General features: G+C 38.7%; 1 protein-coding gene across 3 annotated transcripts in view; it reads right to left on the bottom strand.

Annotated features, from left to right (window-relative positions):
- GALNT10 (polypeptide N-acetylgalactosaminyltransferase 10) overlaps window positions 1-21,204 on the bottom strand; it is an 87,328-nt gene that overhangs the window by 9,491 nt on the left and 56,633 nt on the right. For all 3 annotated transcript variants that reach the window (XM_081934957.1, XM_081934959.1, XM_081934958.1), the window contains exons 8-10: window positions 2,504-2,611; window positions 1,380-1,601; window positions 359-475 (exon numbers count right to left, since the gene is read on the bottom strand). In XM_081934957.1, coding sequence (XP_081791083.1) covers window positions 359-475; window positions 1,380-1,601; window positions 2,504-2,611 — 447 coding nt within the window. The remainder of the gene's footprint in view (window positions 1-358; window positions 476-1,379; window positions 1,602-2,503; window positions 2,612-21,204) is intronic.

The raw sequence follows: 21,204 nt of genomic DNA, 5'->3' as shown, positions 1-21,204 counted from the left end.
AAGATTTTATGTGTTGTGTTTGTTTTGAAAACAAAATAAAAAATAAAAATAAAAATTTTATTAAAAAAAAAAGAAAACTGTTCCATTAAAGAAGCTGTTATATTATTTCAACATTTGCATAAAATGATAGCTTTCTGACAAATTCTTTAGAAGGACATTTGAGTTGTGATTACTGCCACTTACTTATTGGTTGTATTTTTTTGATTTTTATATTTGATTATATTGTGTATTAGATGTTTTAACTTACAGGATGATTTTATAAATTGCCAAGAATCATTTGAATATAGCAAGTATTCAGGTATCAAATTTAGTAAAATAAGTAAATACATAAATAAGTTCATTTAAAAAATACAATTACCTGCACATTGCTCCATGCAGCTTCTCCTCTACCTTTCACACAGGTTTCAACTCTTAATGGAGAACCTAGGGCCCCATGCTTTGTATCTACACAAAGACTGGTCCCTACATTACGGATCTGAGAAACAAAATTAGAGATGAGGGCCATTTAATAAGCAGCAGCTTCACTGGATAAATTTTGTGATGCAATTCTTAGTTTAAAAATGCATCCCAAAATATGTATGCCAAAAAAACTGCAATAAGTTCAGGTTTTAAGGTTGTAAGTTAGACAACCTTAAAAATAGCAAGAAACAGGATAGAATATATTTACGACTGAACTGAATGACTGACTACATTTGTTAAACTGACATGAATCAGAAATATCACAATCATTTATTTTTGAGCCATGGTTGCGCAGTGGTTAGAATGCAGTATTGCAGGCTGACTGCTTTCTCCCAGGAGTTGGATCGTGATCAGCTAAGGTTGACTCAGCCTTCATCCTTCTGGTAAAATGAGGACCCAGATTATTGGGGGGGGGGGGGATACACTGACTCGGTAAACCACTTAGAGAGAATGCTGTGAAGAACTATGAAGCGGATATAAGTCTAAGTGCTGTTGCTATTGCTTTATTTCAAAATAGCTCTTGGGGATGACACATAATTTGATAGCTCTCTTTAAGATTGCAACTAAGGTTACCTTCTGTCAATTCACTCCTTCTAACTAAACCTCCAAAATCTCTCAGTTCCTCCTCCCTGTATAATTTAAAGAGAGAGAATAGGAACCTGTATTACCATTCTGTGGGTGTTCTAATATCCAATTATCATAGAAACTAATATAGCAACTTCCTGTTGACATATATACATATACTGTTCAATTCCTATAGGTAATTCTATAACACTGAAATTAAAAACACATGCATTAAAACATGTTGACCAGCCTTGAGGAATGGAATCAGAGGAACCAGAAATTCTGTGGTTATTACAGTATTTGCAACTGTATGCTAAAGCGTAGATAAATGGGCTGAGTGACTTGAATAAACTAACCTCTCCCCAGGCAGCTGCTGGAGGTTCTACAGGTGGGTAAAACTTTCCCAAGTCCCAAGCAACTTCATGCATAAACCACTTGAAATTTTTGCAGTTAAGTTTAATACGAAGTTCTTTCTGAGCAGTCACATCCCCTGCAGACAGATGTCGATATTCGGGTCTCCTTTGATAAATGTATTCTGCATATTCGTCCATCCACACTTCAGCCACCCGTTTCAGGTTCTACAAGATTCCAATATTTTTAAATGAAAATTTTAAAAAAATTATCTTGATAAGTAGGAAAGAAAGGAAAATAAAAAATGGCTAATGGTAATGGACAGGATCAGAACAACTAGTGATAAGCAACTCTTCTCAATATTTCTTTACTATTGGCACATACAGGAGACTGACTATGTTAAAAGGTTAAACAATGTATTTTAGGTAGACACTGATCTCACCACAGTATTTGACTGATGTATACATTGCCAGCTTGACTCAAAGGCAACTTCATTTTGTAGAATTCAAGATACACGATTTCATAATGAAATTATAAGACTGAGTAAATCCACTAAAATTGATTAAAATTTAATGCTTAACTCTTCAACAGATAAAATATTTTAAAGCTAGGCTTGTAATATAGGGAGTCAAATAAGAGAATGTATAATATTTTTTTTTGTTATTAAAGGAATTTTCCCATTACTTCTTTTCCCACAAGAGGGAGCTTCTAACCACATTTTAAGATATGTTAATTTTGAACAGGAAGTAAAATATCTTTTAAAATAAATATTTACAAATTGAAAAGGAAATCTTGAATTTATAGTTAGGTAGTGACTAAATTTCTCATTGGATCATATTTTCAAATATTCTAAAAACTGGTAAGTTCTTCATTTTAGTTATGCATGTGAACACTTAATAATGATATGAATTTTGCATGCATTAACAGTAGCTTTAGATCTTCAAAACTCTTACTAATGCATTTTCCTTAACTTACCTATCTTCTGCTTCTAGGGATATGAATTTTTAAAATAAGAGGCATAATAACAGGTTTCCTGTGTTAACAATTTTTACCACAGTTCAAGTGGATGAGTTTTTTTTAATGCTCCATTGTGAAGATGTAAGAATAGCACAACAAGATAGCTTCTTACCCTAGCTAAACTGACTCCTGTTGGAACCTTATAAGGGACATATTTTCTATAAATGTGGCCAACTCGAGAACAAGGTATATCTTCCATGCGACCTCCACACATCCAGACCTGTGAAACAGGAGAAAGAATATGTACAATTCATTTTTTTACTATGATGGAAATCAAAGCTTTTGAAAGCAGAAATAATATTGTTATTTCAGCAAAATACATTTAGATCTTATATATTGTTCTGTACCCTTTTAGAGTAGTGTGTACTGCATCTAAAATTATTTAAGCCAACAGTTATAAAGGTACCAGGCTATAACACATGCCTCTAAACTAACTGAAAAATAAGGTTTCTCTTTGTCTTATGTCAATTTATCTAAAAAAATACTGTATATAAATACTTTTATATGCAGGTAAATTCAATCATCTAATACATGTTTTGTAATTGCCAAATGTCTAATTGAGGGAGAAAGTTCATTCTCTGACCTGGTGCATTGGCTTCTGAGCATTTTATTACCAGGCTAGGTAACATCTTCAGCGGAATTTATGGGATCTTTTGTTTATAAGGGCTTTGTATGGTCAGTGGGTCTTGTGATAAATGGGTCAGGTCTATAGGTGTGTTGTTAAGTAGAGCAGTCACATAATGTTTTGCTTAACAACAGTTTCTGGTCCCAACTATTTGTGTTATTGAGGGATGACTACTTTTAATTAACAGTTAATTGCTTAGTGATTAGGTACTTATTTAACCTTAATTAGATAATTATTTTCCACTTTTGGCTTTACCAAGGCCCAAAATTGCTAGACAATAGGCTGGATGGACTTTCTTTGGTTTTATGTTGTTTTTAGAGCTATTAATGATTCTTTTTGTATGTGTGCATGCATTTTATAATTTTTAAAAAGACGCGTAAGCCATCCAAACTGATTGCAATTGGGCCGCCTATAAAATGAACAAATAGTGTACTGACAAATTTAATTCCGAATTTAAAACTGAGCCTCAATTAGCTTGACTAGTACTTGCAGTTATCATCCCACTAATATCTATATTTGATCAAAAAATTTATTATTTCTGAATCTTTGTCAATTCTGTATGAACATTCTTTCATACCTGTGTGGATGTAATGATTCTTTTTGTATGTGTGCATGCATTTTATATTTTTTAAAAAGACGTGTAAGCCACCCAAACTGATTGCAATGTTAGTGATTGCAATGTTAGTCAGTCTATGTTAGTGATTCCCAAAATGTTTTCCTTCATTACTCAAAACTCCTTATCGGAAAATCTTTTATATTCTATGTAGGTAAAACACTTTAAGTTGATGTTAATGTTCCTATGTGATTGGGTAAGAGGTTTTTGTGTCATTACTCAAAGAGAAAACATTTTAACACAATTTTCGGTAATTTAGCTTCATTTGGGAAGCACTGGTTTAATTGAAGTACAACTTTTGTTTAGTATATTTCTCCCAATTATATTTAAATATTGTGATGAATAATAGCACACTTTAAAACAGTTTAAGTGTGTTGTTATTAGTTATAGAATATAAATATGCATTGATTTATAAACTAATGAGTTTAACCCTAACCCTGACCTGAACCCCACAGAGAATCTATGGGGCATTGCCAAGAGAAAGATGAGAGACATGAGACCGAACAATGCAGAAGAGCTGAAGGGCACTATTGAAGCATCCTGGTCTTCCATAACACCTCAGCAGCGCCACAGGCTGATAGCTTCCATGCCACGCCGCATTGAGGCAGTAATTGCTGCAAAAGGGGCCCAAACCAAGTACTGAGTACATATGCATGCTTATACTTTTCAGAGGTCCGATATTGTTCTATGTACAATTCTTGTTTTATTGATTGCATGTAATATTCTAATTTTCTGAGATGGTGGATTTGGGGTTTTCATGAGCTGTAAGCCATAATCATCACAATTATGACAAATCACGTCTTGAACTATCTTGCTTTGCATGTAATGAGTCTTATCTCATATATTAGTTTCACCTTTTAAGTTGCATTACTGAAATAAATGAACTTTTGCACAATATTCTAATTTTTTGAGTTTCACCTGTGGATAAACTAGTACAAGAACTTTTAAACAAGCTTGCAGAATGCTGCTTGACTGCATGTTTCTTCATTCTGCTATCGCCAGTTGTTTCTCATTGAAAATCTTATTCTACATAGTCTTATATATGTTCATTTTATTTAATATTTAGGTAAAGTTTTCTTTTTGAAAACCTGTCATTTTATACTTTATCCAATATTTCATAGGATCTATGAAATGTGGACCATTGCATTTCAGAAACACATTCTTTGACCATTTTAAAGCCAGGAAAAAAATGCCAAAAATGATTAAAATAAACTGACTCACTTTCTCCTTAGGTTGTATATACAATTTGTATTTTTCAGTTTGAGAATTCAATGTAGTTAAAAAAAACCCTTAAGATGATTCTTATAGGATCAGATTGGAATGAAAATTATTTTATTTTTAGGTCTATTAATGTCCCACTTAGTGTTCCAAATTCAAATTTAAAGCATGTAATTTAAACAAAGAAACTACCACAACAGGAAAACCCCAAGATTTGGGAACATAAATTTCAGAAATAAATCCTTCATAGATCTGCAATTCAATTGTGGACAATAGTAGCAGAACAAGAAGATACTGGCTGGTTAGGGAATCTAGTGTATAAAAGTATAACTTATGCCCATAAGCATATATCGATTCTTGAAAAATAAAAATGGCCTTTGGCTATAGTCAAGCATGTTAACTGGTAACTACCCACAAAAAACCACAACCCAGAGCAGTAAATTGCATCTTGGGCTTTATATGTTATTTACTAAGCTTATATGCCTCTCCAATTTCAACTATGATCAGCTTATAGAGCTACAAATAGTAATGATCAAAGCAATCTACACCACCACCAGTAATACCTGACAATGAGGAACAGCTCATGTATGTATGTATGTATGTATGTATGTATGATGTATGTATGTATGTATGTAAATATGTACATACATACGTATGTATGTAAGTATTCATCCTTCAGAAGGACCAAATACAGCTGCTCAGACCCAAAAGCATATTGAAACAGTCAGATCTTATTTGCCTAGAGAAAGCCAGAAGGGCTTGTCTAGTGTTTAGGGGAATGTTCTTCATAGAAAGAATGCAGACCCAGAGATCGTGGCTCTTAGGAATCTTCCAGATGGCATTCCCTATAGGTCAAAATCAGACAGCGACTCCTCTTTCAGGAGGTAATAGTATGTGGAAAAGAGCTTGGGAGGCAAGGGGAAGAGCCTCAGCCAGAGTAAAATTCAGATTAAATGGCAATTTAGCTTGCAGAACAAGTCCACACTTAAACACCTGTCTGCCATTAACCTATAAACTATGTGAATTATGTATAAGTTAATGCTAAATATTACTAATCCAAGTTGCCATTTACTTCAGTCTTAACTAGCTAAACTCCATGTTTTAAAAAATGATTTCTACTGTTGAAGTAGCAGATATAATTTCAAAAGCAGGCTTCCTATTCATTTTTATTGCTGCTTTGATTCATTTTACTATCAAAATCTTTGTCTGATGACAAATTTCATTACAAGAAAATGAACAGCTCCTTAAAAAAGAAACCAGTGGAAACGAGTATCACATTACTGTAGAAGGAAAAAAAGTAAAGGGCTGAATTGAACATTACTAAAGAAGAAAAAGAGCAAGTATCAGACAAACAGTAATAAATCCCTTTTGATTGCATCTTTCCATGAAGCAGCATGTTATTCACTGAAATGTTCAAAATTAATATTCTGTCTCACAAAATTGTTTCTGCCTCATAATTTGAAAGCTATCCTCAGACAATATATTGGTCATTTTTTGACATCATTTTCTTTTTACACAAAAATAAACATTACAAGGTGATATTGGATTCTATTGCAAAGCCAACAATACAAGAGATAAATACAATAGCAGCTACTCTCCGAAGGTTTAGGAAATATAAATGAACAAGGCAGACTAGCTTAATACTGTATCTCTAAAATCTATTTTTAGCAGTTTTACTGTAAGCGTAGTAACTGGCAAAATGGCATGTAATGCTTTAATTTTTAGTGAAACTGACTATAGTTGAATGCAGTTTTCTAGTTAATTATTCTTAAAATTATATTTTTGAGGTCCTCATACAAGGGAGTAAGCTGATGTCTACAAGAACTAGAATCAAAGATGGTAAGTTAGCATATCTTGACAAGAAATTATAAATAAGGATAAGATCAGATCATACCATATTTTTGAAGTATAAGACACACCTTTTTCTCTCAAAAAAGAGGCTGAAAATCTGGGTATGTCTTATACACTGAATATAACATTTTTTTGCCTCCTGAAACCCCTCCTCCTTCACCAAAATGGCCGTGCAGAGCCTTTAGGAGCCTTGCAGAGTGCTCCTGGGGGCTGGGGAAGGCAGAAATGAGCAAAAAACAGGTCCTTTTTTTGCTCATTTTTGTTCCCACCCTCACCCCCAGGAGCACTCTACAAGCCTTTTCATGCCTTTTTGGGGGGGGGGGAAAGGGGCCCATTTTCACGAAAAACGGGCCGTTTTTGGGAGGTCTGCAGAATGCAAAAACTTTTTTTAAAAAATTTGCCTCTTCAAAACCTTGGTGCGTCTTATACTCTGGTGCATCTTATACTCTGAAAAATATGGTACTTGTACAATAACTTGTTCTGTGTCAATGTTTCCCAACTTTGACAATTTTTAAAGAAGGACAATTCTAAAAACTGCCAGATTTGGGAAACAGTGTTCTACTTTATTATGTGGTTTGGAATAAGTCACATAATATAATTTTCTTTTTTTAGCCATTACTATTATTCAAACCAGCTTTTTGGTGAGACCATGAAACTGTCTTTACCCATTTAAAATCTGGGGATGGATCGTTGCTGTATGAAAACCAAGCAAAGTGAATTCAGATACGCTATTTCTTTTGCTATATATTGCCCAGTATCCATGGTAGAGGTAAAATAAGCAAAAAAGAACATAATTCTGATCAATTTGTTTTTCTTATGTTAAAACTGACAGATCTTTCTTCCTAAAAGGTGTCTGCATTACATAGTTTCAATTCTAGCTCATCTTGCTCTAATTTTTCTATTTTTCAAAAGATAATGATGCTAAGATTATTACATTTGTTCAATAGATCACAGGACATAGAGGAAGACAATGTATTCCTTCCTTATTTTCCAGAAGTCTCTCAAGACCTTGCTTTGTCATTAGTCTGGGGGACTTAGGGAACCGGTGAAATCTTGAGATGGCTCCATTGCTAATCAAATTTCTAGTGTATGCTTTTTTAAAAAAAGTTTAATGTGATTGTGTTTGACATGTTTGTTATTTTATATTTCTTTAGCTGTACAACATGCAGAATGGGCACTCTCATAAATTTTATAATAAATAAACATATTAATACTGATTTCTCCTTGAATATTAATGTATGATTAAGGAAGAAATCAAATTAATAGAAAACTTTCTAAGATATAATATTTGAAATGTATATAGAGCAATCTTCAATGATTTTGTACAGAAATGTTGTAGCATTATGATTCAACCAGCAAGCTGAGCAGGATCACCTGGGATAGGTATCCTATGAAAACCCTGATAGTTGGTGGGTATCATTAACCTCTCATATAACTAAGATTTTCTCCATTTACATTCGAAATTGCTGAAAGGATTAAATGTAGGCTTATTCCAGAATTATTTCCTCCAAAAATCCTTATAATTTTTGTCCGAAAATCATTTCACATATAAAAATATTAAAAGGGGGGATGTCAACCTTTCATATTTTTATTTTATGTAAACATTTTTATTTCTGAAAAGTAATGTTTTGCTGAGATGTTACAATGTTTGCTTCAAATATAAACTGGTTAATATAGAAATCAGAAGCAACTTTAGAGAAGAAGGCTATACTTGATTTTATTAACTTTTTTTACGAAGCATAAGAAAATCAGATCTAGGAGCAAAAAATACAACTGACTATAAGAAAAATTACTTTAAGGATGTGTTTACACAACACACTTGGCAGTTCAGCAACTGTTTAAGCTGTAAATGCAATTATGAATGCACTACGTACATATTTGCATAGTTTATGGTTCACTGTATTGTGTAAGTCTTGAAAATGGGAACATTTGTGTTTTATGAATCCAATCTAAAAGTCATTAAGCAACAATGTGTCATCATCAGGAATTATTATGGGCATGTTGATAAATATAACAGTAGGAAAATGTGATCCATAAAGAGATTGAGGATTGGCTGAAGATAAACATTAAATTGTAATTTAAAAAACCTCTAAAATTGCTTAATACAAAGATGTAAGAAAATAATAATAAAAAGAATGATGAATTGGAACATCCTGCCTTTGGCCCAAGTATTTATGGAACTGCCTATCACCATCATCTATCACAAATATACATTCTTGATTATGTTTTTGACGAGTACATCAAAGGTAGTACAAGAAATAATAACGACAATGTGAGTCTTTTTTTGACTCAGACTTTCATGTAACTATTTGTCTTCATGCCTGTAGAGAATAACCTTCACCCCAATAATTCAGGGAATACCAACAAACAATAGAAATAATGTTGAAAAAAACAAGGCAATTTCTGATAATAGTCATAGTGATTGTCAGCTGGAAGTTTTGTAAATTTCTAAGAGAAAAATGAGTTGATGGCAATGTTGATGGAGTTTTTTCTTCTTCTGAAACTGATGATATACACTTGTGAAGCAACAGCAGTGATCAAATTCTAAGAAGATTGTTTTTGTTGCTCATCACAGATTCCTTAGAGTGGAAGGAATCTGACCACAAAAGTAAAAATTAACAAAAAAAGCTTCTTCCAACATGTTAAAAACAAGAAAAAAGTTAAGGAAACAATTGGTCCATTGCTAGGAGAAAGTGGCAAGAAGGTGACAAGCAACAGGGAGAAAGCAGAACTATTTAACTCATGTTTTGCATCTGTCTTTACACAAAGGGATAAAACAGTCCAACCTATCAAAAGCAGCACCACAAAATTAGGAACACAAATTGAAATAGGGAAGAAAATGGTAAGTGAGCACCTGTCTACCCTAGATGAGTTCAAATCACCAGGACCGGATGGATTACACCCAGAGTTCTGAAGGAACTAGCAGACGAGATCTCAGAACCACTGAATTATATCTTTCAGAGATCCTGGAACACCGGGGAACTACCAGAGGACTGGAAAAGAGCTGATGTGGTTCCCATCTTCAAAAAAGGGAAAAAATTAGATCCAGGAAACTACAGACCTATCAGCCTAACCTCAATACCAGGAAAGATTCTGGAAAAAATAATCAAGCAACGAATTTGCGAACACCTAGAAGCAAACAAAGTAATAGCCAAAAGCCAACATGGATTTGTCAAAAACAGATCATGCCAGACTAATCTTATTGCATTCTTTGATAATGTGACAAAATTAGTGGACCAGAGGAATGCCGTTGATATAGTTTACTTGGACTTCAGTAAGGCTTTTGATAAGGTAGACCATAACCTACTACTAGATAAAGTAGAAGAATGTGGGTTAGACAGCATCACCACCAGATGGATTGGTAACTGGCTGACCAACCGCACTCAACGTGTAGTTCTCAATGGAACTGCATCTACATGGAGGGAAGTATGCAGTGGAGTACCCCAAGGCTCTGTTTTAGGCCCAGTACTCTTCAACATCTTCATCAATGATTTGGATGAGGGAATAAATGGGGAACTCATCAAATTTGCAGATGATACCAAGCTGGCAGGAATAGCCAACACTCCAGAAGATAGGCTTAAGATACAGAAGGATCTTGACAAACTTGAACATTGGGCACTATCTAATAAAATGAAATTCAATGGTGAAAAGAGTAAGGTTCTACATTTAGGCAACAAAAACGGAATGCACAGGTACAGTATAGGTGATACCTTACTCAGTAGTAGTAACTGTGAAAGGGATCTTGGAGTCCTAGTGGACAACCATTTAAATATGAGCCAGCAGTGTGCAGCAGCTGCCAAAAAAGCCAACACAGTTCTAGGCTGCATCAACAGAGGGATAGAATCAAGATCACGTGAAGTGTTAATACCACTTTATAATGCCTTGGTAAGGCCACACTTGGAATACTGCATTCAGTTCTGGTCGCCACGATGTAAAAAAGATGTGGAGACTCTAGAAAGAGTGCAGAGAAGAGCAACAAAGATGATTAGGGGACTGGAGACTAAAACATATGAAGAACGGTTGCAGGAACTGGGTATGTTTAGCTTAAGAGAAAGAAGGACTAGGGGAGACATGATAGCATTATTCCAATATCTCAGAGGTTGCCACAAAGAAGAGGGAGTCAAACTATTCTCCAAAGCACCTGAGGGTAGAACAAGAAGCAATGGGTGGAAACTAATCAAGGAGAGAAGCAATTTAGAACTGAGGAGGAATTTCCTGACAGTGAGAACAATTAATCAGTGGAACAGCTTGCCTCCAGAAGTTGTGAATGCCCCAACACTGGAAGTCTTTAAGAAGATGTTGGATAGCTATTTGTCTGAAACGGTATAGGGTTTCCTGCCTAGGCAGGGGGTTGGACTAGAAGACCTCCAAAGTCCCTTCCAACTCTACTATTGTATTGTATTGTATTGACTTGGAAGATCGATGGTCAGTTTAAGATCTCAACATTACTTTTAGAAGTAGTCTGTTTCACTAGACATGAGGACACATGTATGTGACCCAAATGATTAAATATTTTCCTTACAAGCTTTGGATTGTTATTGTCTCTTAAAATGAATGTTGCTGTCAATCAACATTTACATCCACCATGTGAATTTAAAATAATTTTTAAAAGCAACATTAACTCGATAATCTATTAGCACACTCTCTATTTAGTGTTTGCCACTGGTATTTTATGATAGAAAATTCTTTTGTTATCCTCCCCCCAATAGTTTCCAGAGATCTTGAACAGAGGGAGCTACAGTAGGGCTTCAGAGAAAGGCCATTGTGGAAATGAGAAGCCATCTTTATAACAAGGTTGGGAGTTCTGCACATGTATCCCATCCCCCCTTGAAAGGATAAGGGTGAACCTTTCACCCCCTTTTCTATTATGGGTGCTTGATGGGATTAAGGGGCAAAATTCTCTATCATTATGCTTCTTAAAACCTGACTAAGGCCAACATTTTTGGCCAAAGTTTTAGTTAATTTAAAAGATTTGTATGATCTCACATCTGAAACAGAACTATGGGTGGCTCACAATAATAGAGCTTATGGGGATGTCCTACCAATGAAGAGAATCCTGACCTACCTACAGTAGTTGAGTCTTTGGATGAAGCAATAAGTTGAGAGAAACAATACTGGAAAGTCCATATATCAAGTAATTACTATATATTAATGCTGTTGGGTAGCTCATTGGGTACCTGAAGTAGTTGATTACTTTGAGGTTCTTTGAGGACCTGGAAGAATTAAAGTGTAAAATGAATGTGGTTTCAGAAAGTGCAACTGGATCAAGCCACTAGGCGTCTATGTAGGATTTGTGATTTTCTTGAAGATGAAGGTGAACTATAAGAACTGCTATTCACTTGGTAAAAACTGGTTCAGCAGAAAGGGTCAAAGTTAGTACTTGGTACCAGTAGGAAGAGCTGTCAGTTACAAAAGGTATTGTGATTGAGAATTGAAAGTATACATTCTGAAGGCAAACTAGACCTATTATAAAAATACAGTAGATGCTAAAGAATGTAACTCTGAATTTTTTGAGAGAAATGGAAATTTGGCTTTAAATACAGATGGCATATTTTCAATTGTCATTTTTGTTCTGCTGCTCCCATTCACGTATAGCTTTCTAATGTGCAACTAAGCAAATATACATACATACATATATAAACTTCTGCTTGTAACAATCAAGTTACGCATTTTAATCTTTAAATTATTTTTTTGTATCCTTATCCATTTGAACAATAACTGCTAAATGAATAAATACTATTCATCCCCTGAAGGAGAGAGATTTGAATTAATTAGATTTGTATCCAATTTTTATTACTTTATAAGGAATTCAAAGTGGCGAACATACTTAATATTCCTTCCTCCTATTTTCCCCACAACCACCACCTTAAAAGGTGGGTTGAGATGAGAGAAAGTGACTGGCCCAAAGAGCTAGCTCTCATGAGTAGAAAATACAGTCTCCTGGTTTCTAGGCCAGCACTTGAACCACTACATGAAACTGGCTCTGTTTTAGAATATTAATAGAGAATACAGTGTTTTAAAATAAAAGGCAGTTTTTCTTCCACAGTATATATAGGGAAAAAAGAGGATTCCTAAAGGCATGGATTAGGTATCCACATCTGACTAGAGCATTGTCACAGTCAGATTCTTCCTATTGTCTATGTAGGTCCCCTGACATCATTCAGAAAATGGTTCAATGATACTATTTCAATAGAAATGAATGATATTTAAATACATAAACTCTGCATTAGGAGTCTTCTGCCATTCTAAGTGCAATACAAATATTATCCATCTGAACTGAATGAAAAAGCACAAAAAAATCTTAACAATTATTTAATTTTTTTAAAAAAACCAAAGATTAAACCTGTATAAATACAAAACAGAGAAGTGGATTTAAGTGCAGATACATATTTGAATAAGACAGCAACAAATATGTTAAAAGAGGAAATAAAGGAATGGAAGAAAGAAAATGAGCTGCCTGGAAAGAGTAGATAAAGATTTATTTTCCATAGTGGGGGGAGGAGTATCCAGACTGGGTTGACTTTATCCACTCAATGATTAGACTGAGCCTGATGAGAACTTTAAACCTCGCCCCTATTTCCAGGCAGACCCCAGCTTTGACTCAGTCCATCAATCTGGACAGTTGGTCATCTAGTTTCTCCAGAGAAATTTTCAGTACAATTGTAATTTATTTGTAATTTCGGATCTGCCTAATTGTGAGTATCTCCCCATTTCACACCACTATCCCTACTGGGGTGGTGTCTGCCTGTCTTTACTCCCTGAGGGGGTGGCTTAGGGGGCTGTCAGCCTTAACGTGGCATTCTGAGGGAACCTTTTATTCCCTGATTATCGGAAAGAGCCCTCATTGTCTCCAGCTGCAATCTAAAGCTTTTGGAGCTAATGTGTATTCAGGCCAAACGGAGTGGCTGGGAGGCTTACAAAGGCAAGCGGAGGCAGGCGGCAGCCCTTAGAGCAGTGGATCTCAACCTTCCTAATGCCGCAACTCTTTAATATAGTTCCTCATGTTGTGGTGAGTGACCCCCAACCATAAAATTATTTTATGTTTTCCATATTTTTTTCAAAAATATGTGTTTTCCAATGGTCTTAGGAGACCCCTGTGAAAGGGTCGTTCGACCCCCAAAAGGGTCCCGACCCACAGGTTGAGAACCATTGCCTTAGAGGCTTAAGATGCGGCAGCGCTTCAAGTGAGAAAGTGAGTGGCTGGCGGTTTTTTCAATCGGATGCAAGCGAGGCGGGCTACAGCCCTTAGAGGCTTAAGCCGCTGCGGCGCTTCAAAGGAAAAAGCGAGTGGCTGGCTGTTTTTTCAAGCGGAGGCGTTGGAAGCCCCTAGAGGATCAAGCCATGGAGGCGCTTCAGTTCCAGCGAAAGGGGAGTCGCGCAGCAGTCATTAGAGGCTTAAGCCGCTTCTTTGACAGGCCAGAGTGACAGTTACTTTTGGCATGAAGCACCAGTTTGAACGGAGCTGCAGCCACAAGCCAAAAGGGAGGCCACAATTAACAGCACGGACACTGCGAGGGATCAGGTCCTCACAGATGCGACCACTGGCCCTGAGGGAGGTCGGAGAGACCTCGTACCCACATTGAGTCCTGCTACCCAAGAATCAAAGGCGGGGGGGCAGGCCAGCAGAAACACCAAACACCAATTCGCCTCAGGGCACAAAAGCCTCCAAGCCCAGTTCAAAGTTGAGAAAAGAAAGCATAAGGCTCTTGACCACACTTATAAAAAAGCCAGCAGCAGGAGAAGTTCTTCTGCCCCGGCTTCTGTGAAGGGGTCCTCTTTAGGACAACTGACAGAAATTCCACCTCTTGAGAGACTGACAGAGACAAATCCCTCTCTCAACTTAAGGATCCCATTTGACACCTCAGGGACCTGGGGGTTCACCCAGGGGTGGCAGTCCCTCCCCCACGCACTGCGCCTGTGGTACAACCCACCAGGGAACTAGCATAGGATATGCCATCCACCTCTGCGGGTGCTCCACCTGTGCAGATGCTTCCTATGGGTGTCCCAAATTTCCAGGAGATGATGACTAGAGCTTTTCAGCGATGTCTAGCTGCTGCCTTTCATCATCCTCATAATAATCTTTTCAAGGTGGTCCCTTCAGCAACACCAACTGTGGTTGAGGCCAAGGAGCAGGAGACTCCCGACTCCCCTACCCGGTCCGAGGAGGACCTAGACTCCGAGTCAGAGGAAGGGGAGATCAGAGAGGAGAACCTCTCTGAGGACGAAGGCATGCCTTCCAAACCTAAATTCTCTGGTCTTTTCCAGCCTTCTCTCTTCAAGTCAATCTTGTTCAAGGCTAAAGCCTCAGCTAAATTCGGTGACAAAATCCCAGACAAGTCTGCTCAACCTCAAGGGGTGTCAGCAGAAACTATCTTTGCTGAGCAGAGACAGTGCCCACGCCAACAATCTTTCTCAATCTTGTAAAAAGGCAGTGGACAACCCCCACTTCAGGGCCCATGCCAAATTCTACAGATAATATTTTTTTCAATGTAGATAAGGCCTAAATACTTCTAATTCCTTCTATGAATGCCCCAGTGTCAGCCTTGCATACATCTGCTAATATGCCAGGGGCTCCCGAAGATGCACTGAAACCAGAGGACAAGAAGACGACCTTACACTGCAAAGGGGTCATCAGGCGGTGGCATGGGCAGTGAGGGCAGCCATGACCGCCTACTTCTTTAACCGCTCTTGTCTGCTTTGGTTACAGGACTTGCAGCAGAGAGTACCTATTGTTGATGTCAGGGTTCATCAGGACATTAACAAACTGGTAGCTGCCATACAGTTCTCATCAGATGCCACCTTGTCAGTGGCCAGGTTTGCCTCCAAGTCCATAGCGTCATCTGTGGTGTCCCGTAGACTGCTTTGGCTACGTCTGTGGCAGGCGGACGTATGCCCCAAATGGCATTTCGCCTCCGCGCCCTTCATTGGGGGGGGTCTTTATTTGGTACTCTTCTCGATCCTTTCCTAGTGGAGGGCAAAGACAAGCGGAAGGTGCTTCCCATCTCTCCAAGGAAGGGCAACTTCCGGGTGGGGTCTTACCCCCGGCACTCTACCTTCCGTGACCAAGACTATGGGTCTTCATTTCGTGGTCAGAACTATGGCTTTTACTGTAGGGGACCGGTATTCTGGCTTTAGGCAGTATCAGTGGAACTACGCCCCTAGGCAAAAGTTCCAGCCAGATCAGCAACAAAAGGACAGGCAGCAGAAGCGTCCCTTTCAAGGGGGTGGAGACGGCAGGCGCTCCTACTGCAAAAATTAATTCTAGGCCCACCTCTCTCCCCATCGGGCGACGCTTGCTGTATTTTGCCGACTGTTGGGATTCATCTTCCTCCGATGTGTGGGTTCAGTCCACCATTGGGTCAGGACTCTCCATTGAATTTCTCTCCAGTCCAACGAGCTCTTTTTGGATCTCCGGTTTCCAATAACCTGACCCGGAGGCAGCTTATGCAGGAAGCTATTCAACATCTATTGGTGAGAAGGGCTATCCAACTGGTGCCTCCAGACCAACAGGGACAGGGTTATTATTCCATTCTTCTTGTGATCCCAAAAGCCTCGGGCGGCTGGAGAGTTATTCTTGATCTGAAATGGCTAAACCACTTTGTGTGCTATTGGAGGTTCAAAATGCACTCGTTGCATTCTAATTTAGAGGGTATTAGGCAGGGAGATTTCCTCACTTCCATAGACCATATGGAGGCCTACCTGCATATACCCATAGCCCCTGAACACCTGCAGTATCTCAGGTTTTGTTACTTAGGGCACCATTTCCAGTACCGGGCCTTACTCTTCAGTTTATCATCTGCGCCTCGATTTTTCACGAAGGTGATGCCGGCCTTGGCAGCATACCTGAGGCAAGTACCTGTAAGGCTCCAAGGCTATTTAGATGAGCTCTTATTGCAATCATCTTTGGTTAATGGGGCTCTGAGACTTAGACATTTCTATCTCAACCTTGAGAGATCATGGATTCTCCGTTAATTTGGCGAAAGTCATTTACACCCTACAACAAGACTGATTCACTTAGGGGCTTTGATAGACGCTGTGTCAGGCACAGTCTTTCTGTTGTTGGAGAGGCAGAAAAATCTCAGGGAGTTAGCCTCTCAGGTTATTAGGGAGCATAGGGTGGCCCTAGCTACACTGTCCAGGTTTTTAGGCATCATGGTGTCTGCCATTGGCATTGCCCCCTGGGCACGCCTTCATACCAGAGACCTTCAATGGTTACTTTTACCATTTCAGCGAAGGCTCATGAGCTGCTTCTACCGGCAGAAATATCCCGATCCCTGATAGGATGGAGGTCCCCTGCAATCACCAAGGGGGAATATTTCAGGACTTCAGACCGAGTGACAGTCACAACGGACACCAGTCTGTTTGGCTGGGGGCCCCATCTACAGACACAGATGGTGCAGGGACAATGGAGCCAGGTGGAATTAGCTCACAACATAAACTAGTTGGAACTCAGGACGGTCTGCCTAGCTCTCAAACAATTTAGCCATTCTGTCAGTAACACACATATTTTGGTCGTCACGGACAACATAGCCACCAAGGCTCATATAAACAGGCAGGGAGGAACCAGATCAAGGTCCCTCATGTTGGAGGCCAAGAGACTGGGTCTTTGGGCTGAAAGGAACCTACTTTTGATAACGGTGGAGCATATAGCGGGGATGGACAATGTCAGGGCCGACTGGCTCATCCAGACCGAGATGGACAATTTGGAGTGGCAGCTGCAGCCTGCAATTTCCGGGCACTTTTGGACCCTTTGGCTGCCCGTAAGCCAACATGTTTGCCTCCCCTCTCAGTGCTCAGCTCCCGAGGTTTTACTCCCGGTTCCCATCACAAAACGTGGAGCCTTTCCGCCTTTGCCCTTGATTCCCAGGGTCATACAAAAGATCTTGGGGGGGGGCGGAGGTGGTTCGCCAATTTCCGATCACTTTTGGTGGACAGACCCTGGAGGATCCCTTAGGAAATGATTTCCTTCAGCCAGGGGTCGCTGGAGCATCTGGACCCTCCGTGACTCCAGTTGACCGCCTGGCACTTGAGCAGAGCATCATGAGGGCCAACAAATATTCCTCCAGGGTCATACAGACTATTCAGGCTGCTGTAGACCATCCACGGAGTGCATCTACAGTGCTACATGGTGCTCATTCTGCACGTGATGTTCTACTAACAACTTTGACTTGGTTTGAGCCACAAGTCCACAGGTCCTGGACTTTCTTCAAGCGGGCCTGGATAAAGGGTTGGCTCCTAATACTTTTAGGAAACAGGTATCTGCAATCTCTTCTGTGCTACTGTGCGGTAGGCCACAAACACTGACTCAGCATTCTATGGTCAGGTGGTTTCTCAAGGGTGCTTCTAATCTTAAGCCACGCATGGTACACAGGTACCCTTCTTGGGATTTATACAAGGTGCTGGACGCTTTAATAGGTGACCCCTTTGAACTACTGCGGAAAGTGGCTCTCAAGTTCCTGACACTCAAGGTGGCCTTTTTGGTGGCCATCACTTCCGTTAGGTGGATATCTGAGCTACAGGTATTGTCTACCAGGGATGATTTATGTATACTCCATCATGACAGAGTGGTTTTAAGGCTGGACCTCCCCTTCATACCCAAAGTGTGCTCTTGCTTCCATCGATCTCAGGAACTTTTGCCCAATTTCGGTCCGGATCCTTCTCACCCTTTAGAGAAAAAATGGCACACCCTGGAGGTGAGGAGGGCTCTGAGGTTTTATCTCAAGAGTACCTTGTCGATCAGAGAGACAGAAGCATTGCTTGTTTCTTTCCAGCCAGGATCCCTAGGGAATAAGGGGACATCTACTACCATAGGTAGATGGTTTGTATTGCTACCGCTTATCAAGCATAAGGGGTCTAAGTACTGGGTCTATCACATCACATTCCACGACGAGTGTGGCTACTTCAGCGGCCTGGGCTATGCAGGCGTCTTAGACTGAAATTTGGAGGGCTGCTACGTGGGCATCTCCTTCACCATTCATAAAGAACTATAAATTAGACTCTTGCTTCGGCAGAAGCGGCCTTTGGACATAGGGTGTTACAATCTGTGCATAGAGACAGTAAAACAGATCACTGTGTATAATTCTTGTATACATGTATATAATTATGCATAGACCTCCCCGAGGGACGAAATGGCTTTGGTACGTCCCAGTCTGGATACTCCTCCCCCCACTATGGAGAAAGGGCATTGGTTCTTACCTGATACCCTTATTCTCATAGTAGGGGAGGAGTATCCAGCCCCTCCATGGAATTGTAATGTTTCTTGAATGTTTTACTGCTATTACTATTTGTGGTTTTTTTGTGAATACTAAAAGAAGGTATTTCACTACAAAAATTGTCTCGAGAAGATGACGCATCAAGTCTGATAGAGTGCTTCATCGAAGCTGGGGTCTGCCTGGCAATAGGGGCGTGGTTTAAAAGGTCTCATCAGGCTCAGTCCAATCATTGAGTGGATGAAGTCAACCCAGTCTGGGTACTCCTCCTCCATTATGAGAATAGACGTATCAGGTAAGAACCAACACCCTATTTCTAACTTTCCCTTCTTTGTACTGACTTATAAACATTAAGACACCACCCCCTTTAAAAACCATACTGTAAGTGTAAATCTACTTTTTACTTTCAGTAAAATGAGAGGCCCAGAATCACCACTCTTCAATAGCATAGCTATTTTATGGTACCTATTTATATTATCACTTTGCAACTAAATTCATAGTCATACTCCACTCAGTACAGTGGTAGGTTCCTACTGGTTTGGACCGGTTCAGCCGAACCAGTAGTGGTTTGACGGCCTGGTTCTCCGGGTGGTTCATCCACTAGGTGCCATTTTGTTTTTCAGTTCTGCGCTGAACAACTTTAATTGCAGTGTGTATGTGCATGCAGCGCGGGTGCAAAGCGTGCACACGAACAAACCGGCAGTAGTGCCTGCCAGAACCTACCCCTGACTCAGTACTAAGGATGCAGCTGTAGAAATGGTCAATAGTATTAAGTATCTGGGGGTGCAGATAACTAACAATCTGATTCAGAAACAAAGAACACACATCATCCACACATCAGCCAAGAAGATTTTAGGAAGTTGCTTTCCATTATTCAGGATACTGCTTATAAGCGCTATGTGCCTATAGTTCAAAGCATTGTTAGAGACCCCACACACCCACTTTATGGTCTGTTTCTGTTGCTCCCCTCTGGAGGAGGTTTCGAAGTATTTCTAGCAGGACTTTCAGATTCTGTAATTCTATGCCATCTGTCTGGTAAACTTGCAAGATTCGTTTTAGGTATGTGGGTATATGCATAATTAGTTATTTATATTTTTGACATGTTTAGGTAGTGTATTTTGGAGTTGGTGATCCTTTGAGAGCTGTATGCAACAAAATTTAATTTTAATGTATGCTGATTAGTGTACATTTAAAGTGACAATAAAGTTATTCTAACTCTAAATTCACTTCTCTCTTTCTTTCTCTCTTCTATCAATGTATCATTAATTATTTTTGATCTTGATTAAATGAAGTTTGAAGAGGATAATGAACATAAACTTACTAATAAACATAACTTACCCTAAGGAGAATGTTAAGTAGGACAAATAACTGAATAATTTGGCTTAACACACATTGCAAATTTGGTCTTTAAAATACAGAAAGCATTATTTTGGATGTTGTCCAAACTTAATTTATTCTGTTCTTCAGAGGCTGATTTTTTAATGTCATTTTATATGTCAATGAATCCTTAAAACAAGATAATGGAGTTTCATAGCTTAAAAATAAGGGTGTTTTGGGGCATTCTTCTCTTTTTCATCAAAATAGTGACTTCTCTCAACCGCAGTTGCATTAATTGATCTTAATTTCTGAAAGTATACCCTTTCAGTTAAATGTCATTTTCTATTGCACAAAGGAAGAGAAATAGAAAGGACCTTAACTGGGATTAATTAGAGTGAATATAACCCACCATAAATTATCATTTCTGGCATGAAACAAAACTCTTTGAAATATTGTGTGTAACTAGTCAAATGAATAAAGTAGCTTTATTTCCTGAATATCAAGCAGTGAATACCTACTCTAGCATTTCAGAAACAAAGAACTTTCCCAGGCACTGTCATCACTCTTGGAAACTACTGTTTTAGAAAAGGTCCAACTAGAAATGATGAATGTTTTTGTACCTCTCCCACAGAGAATTACACTGTTATACCGTTTCTTTATACACAATAGTAAAATGGATAAATGGAACCAAAGGGGAAATAAGAAGCCCCCAGTATGTCTTTATTACTGTTTTTGAAGATAAACAATGGGAAGAACATTTCATTTATTACATATTAATTGCCAAATGAATGTAGTTTGATAGAATCCTAAGAACACTAAGCAGTTTATATTCAGAAAAACTATTCAGACAAAACAGAAGACAAGAAATTATAATTATCAAGGGAGCTACATCTTGTTGTTAGTGAGACTGAATTATCTACAGTGCAATGTTTTTGCTAGTCTCCCCCTGGATTCATGCTGAAACTGTCTCGTTCAAATGG

Source organism: Natrix helvetica (genome assembly GCF_964273705.1).
Source record: "Natrix helvetica genome assembly, chromosome: 1".
Taxonomy (NCBI): Eukaryota; Metazoa; Chordata; class Lepidosauria; order Squamata; family Natricidae; genus Natrix; species Natrix helvetica.
The sequence above is the reverse complement of the archived record's forward strand: the minus strand, read 5'-3'. Positions and strand labels throughout refer to the sequence as shown.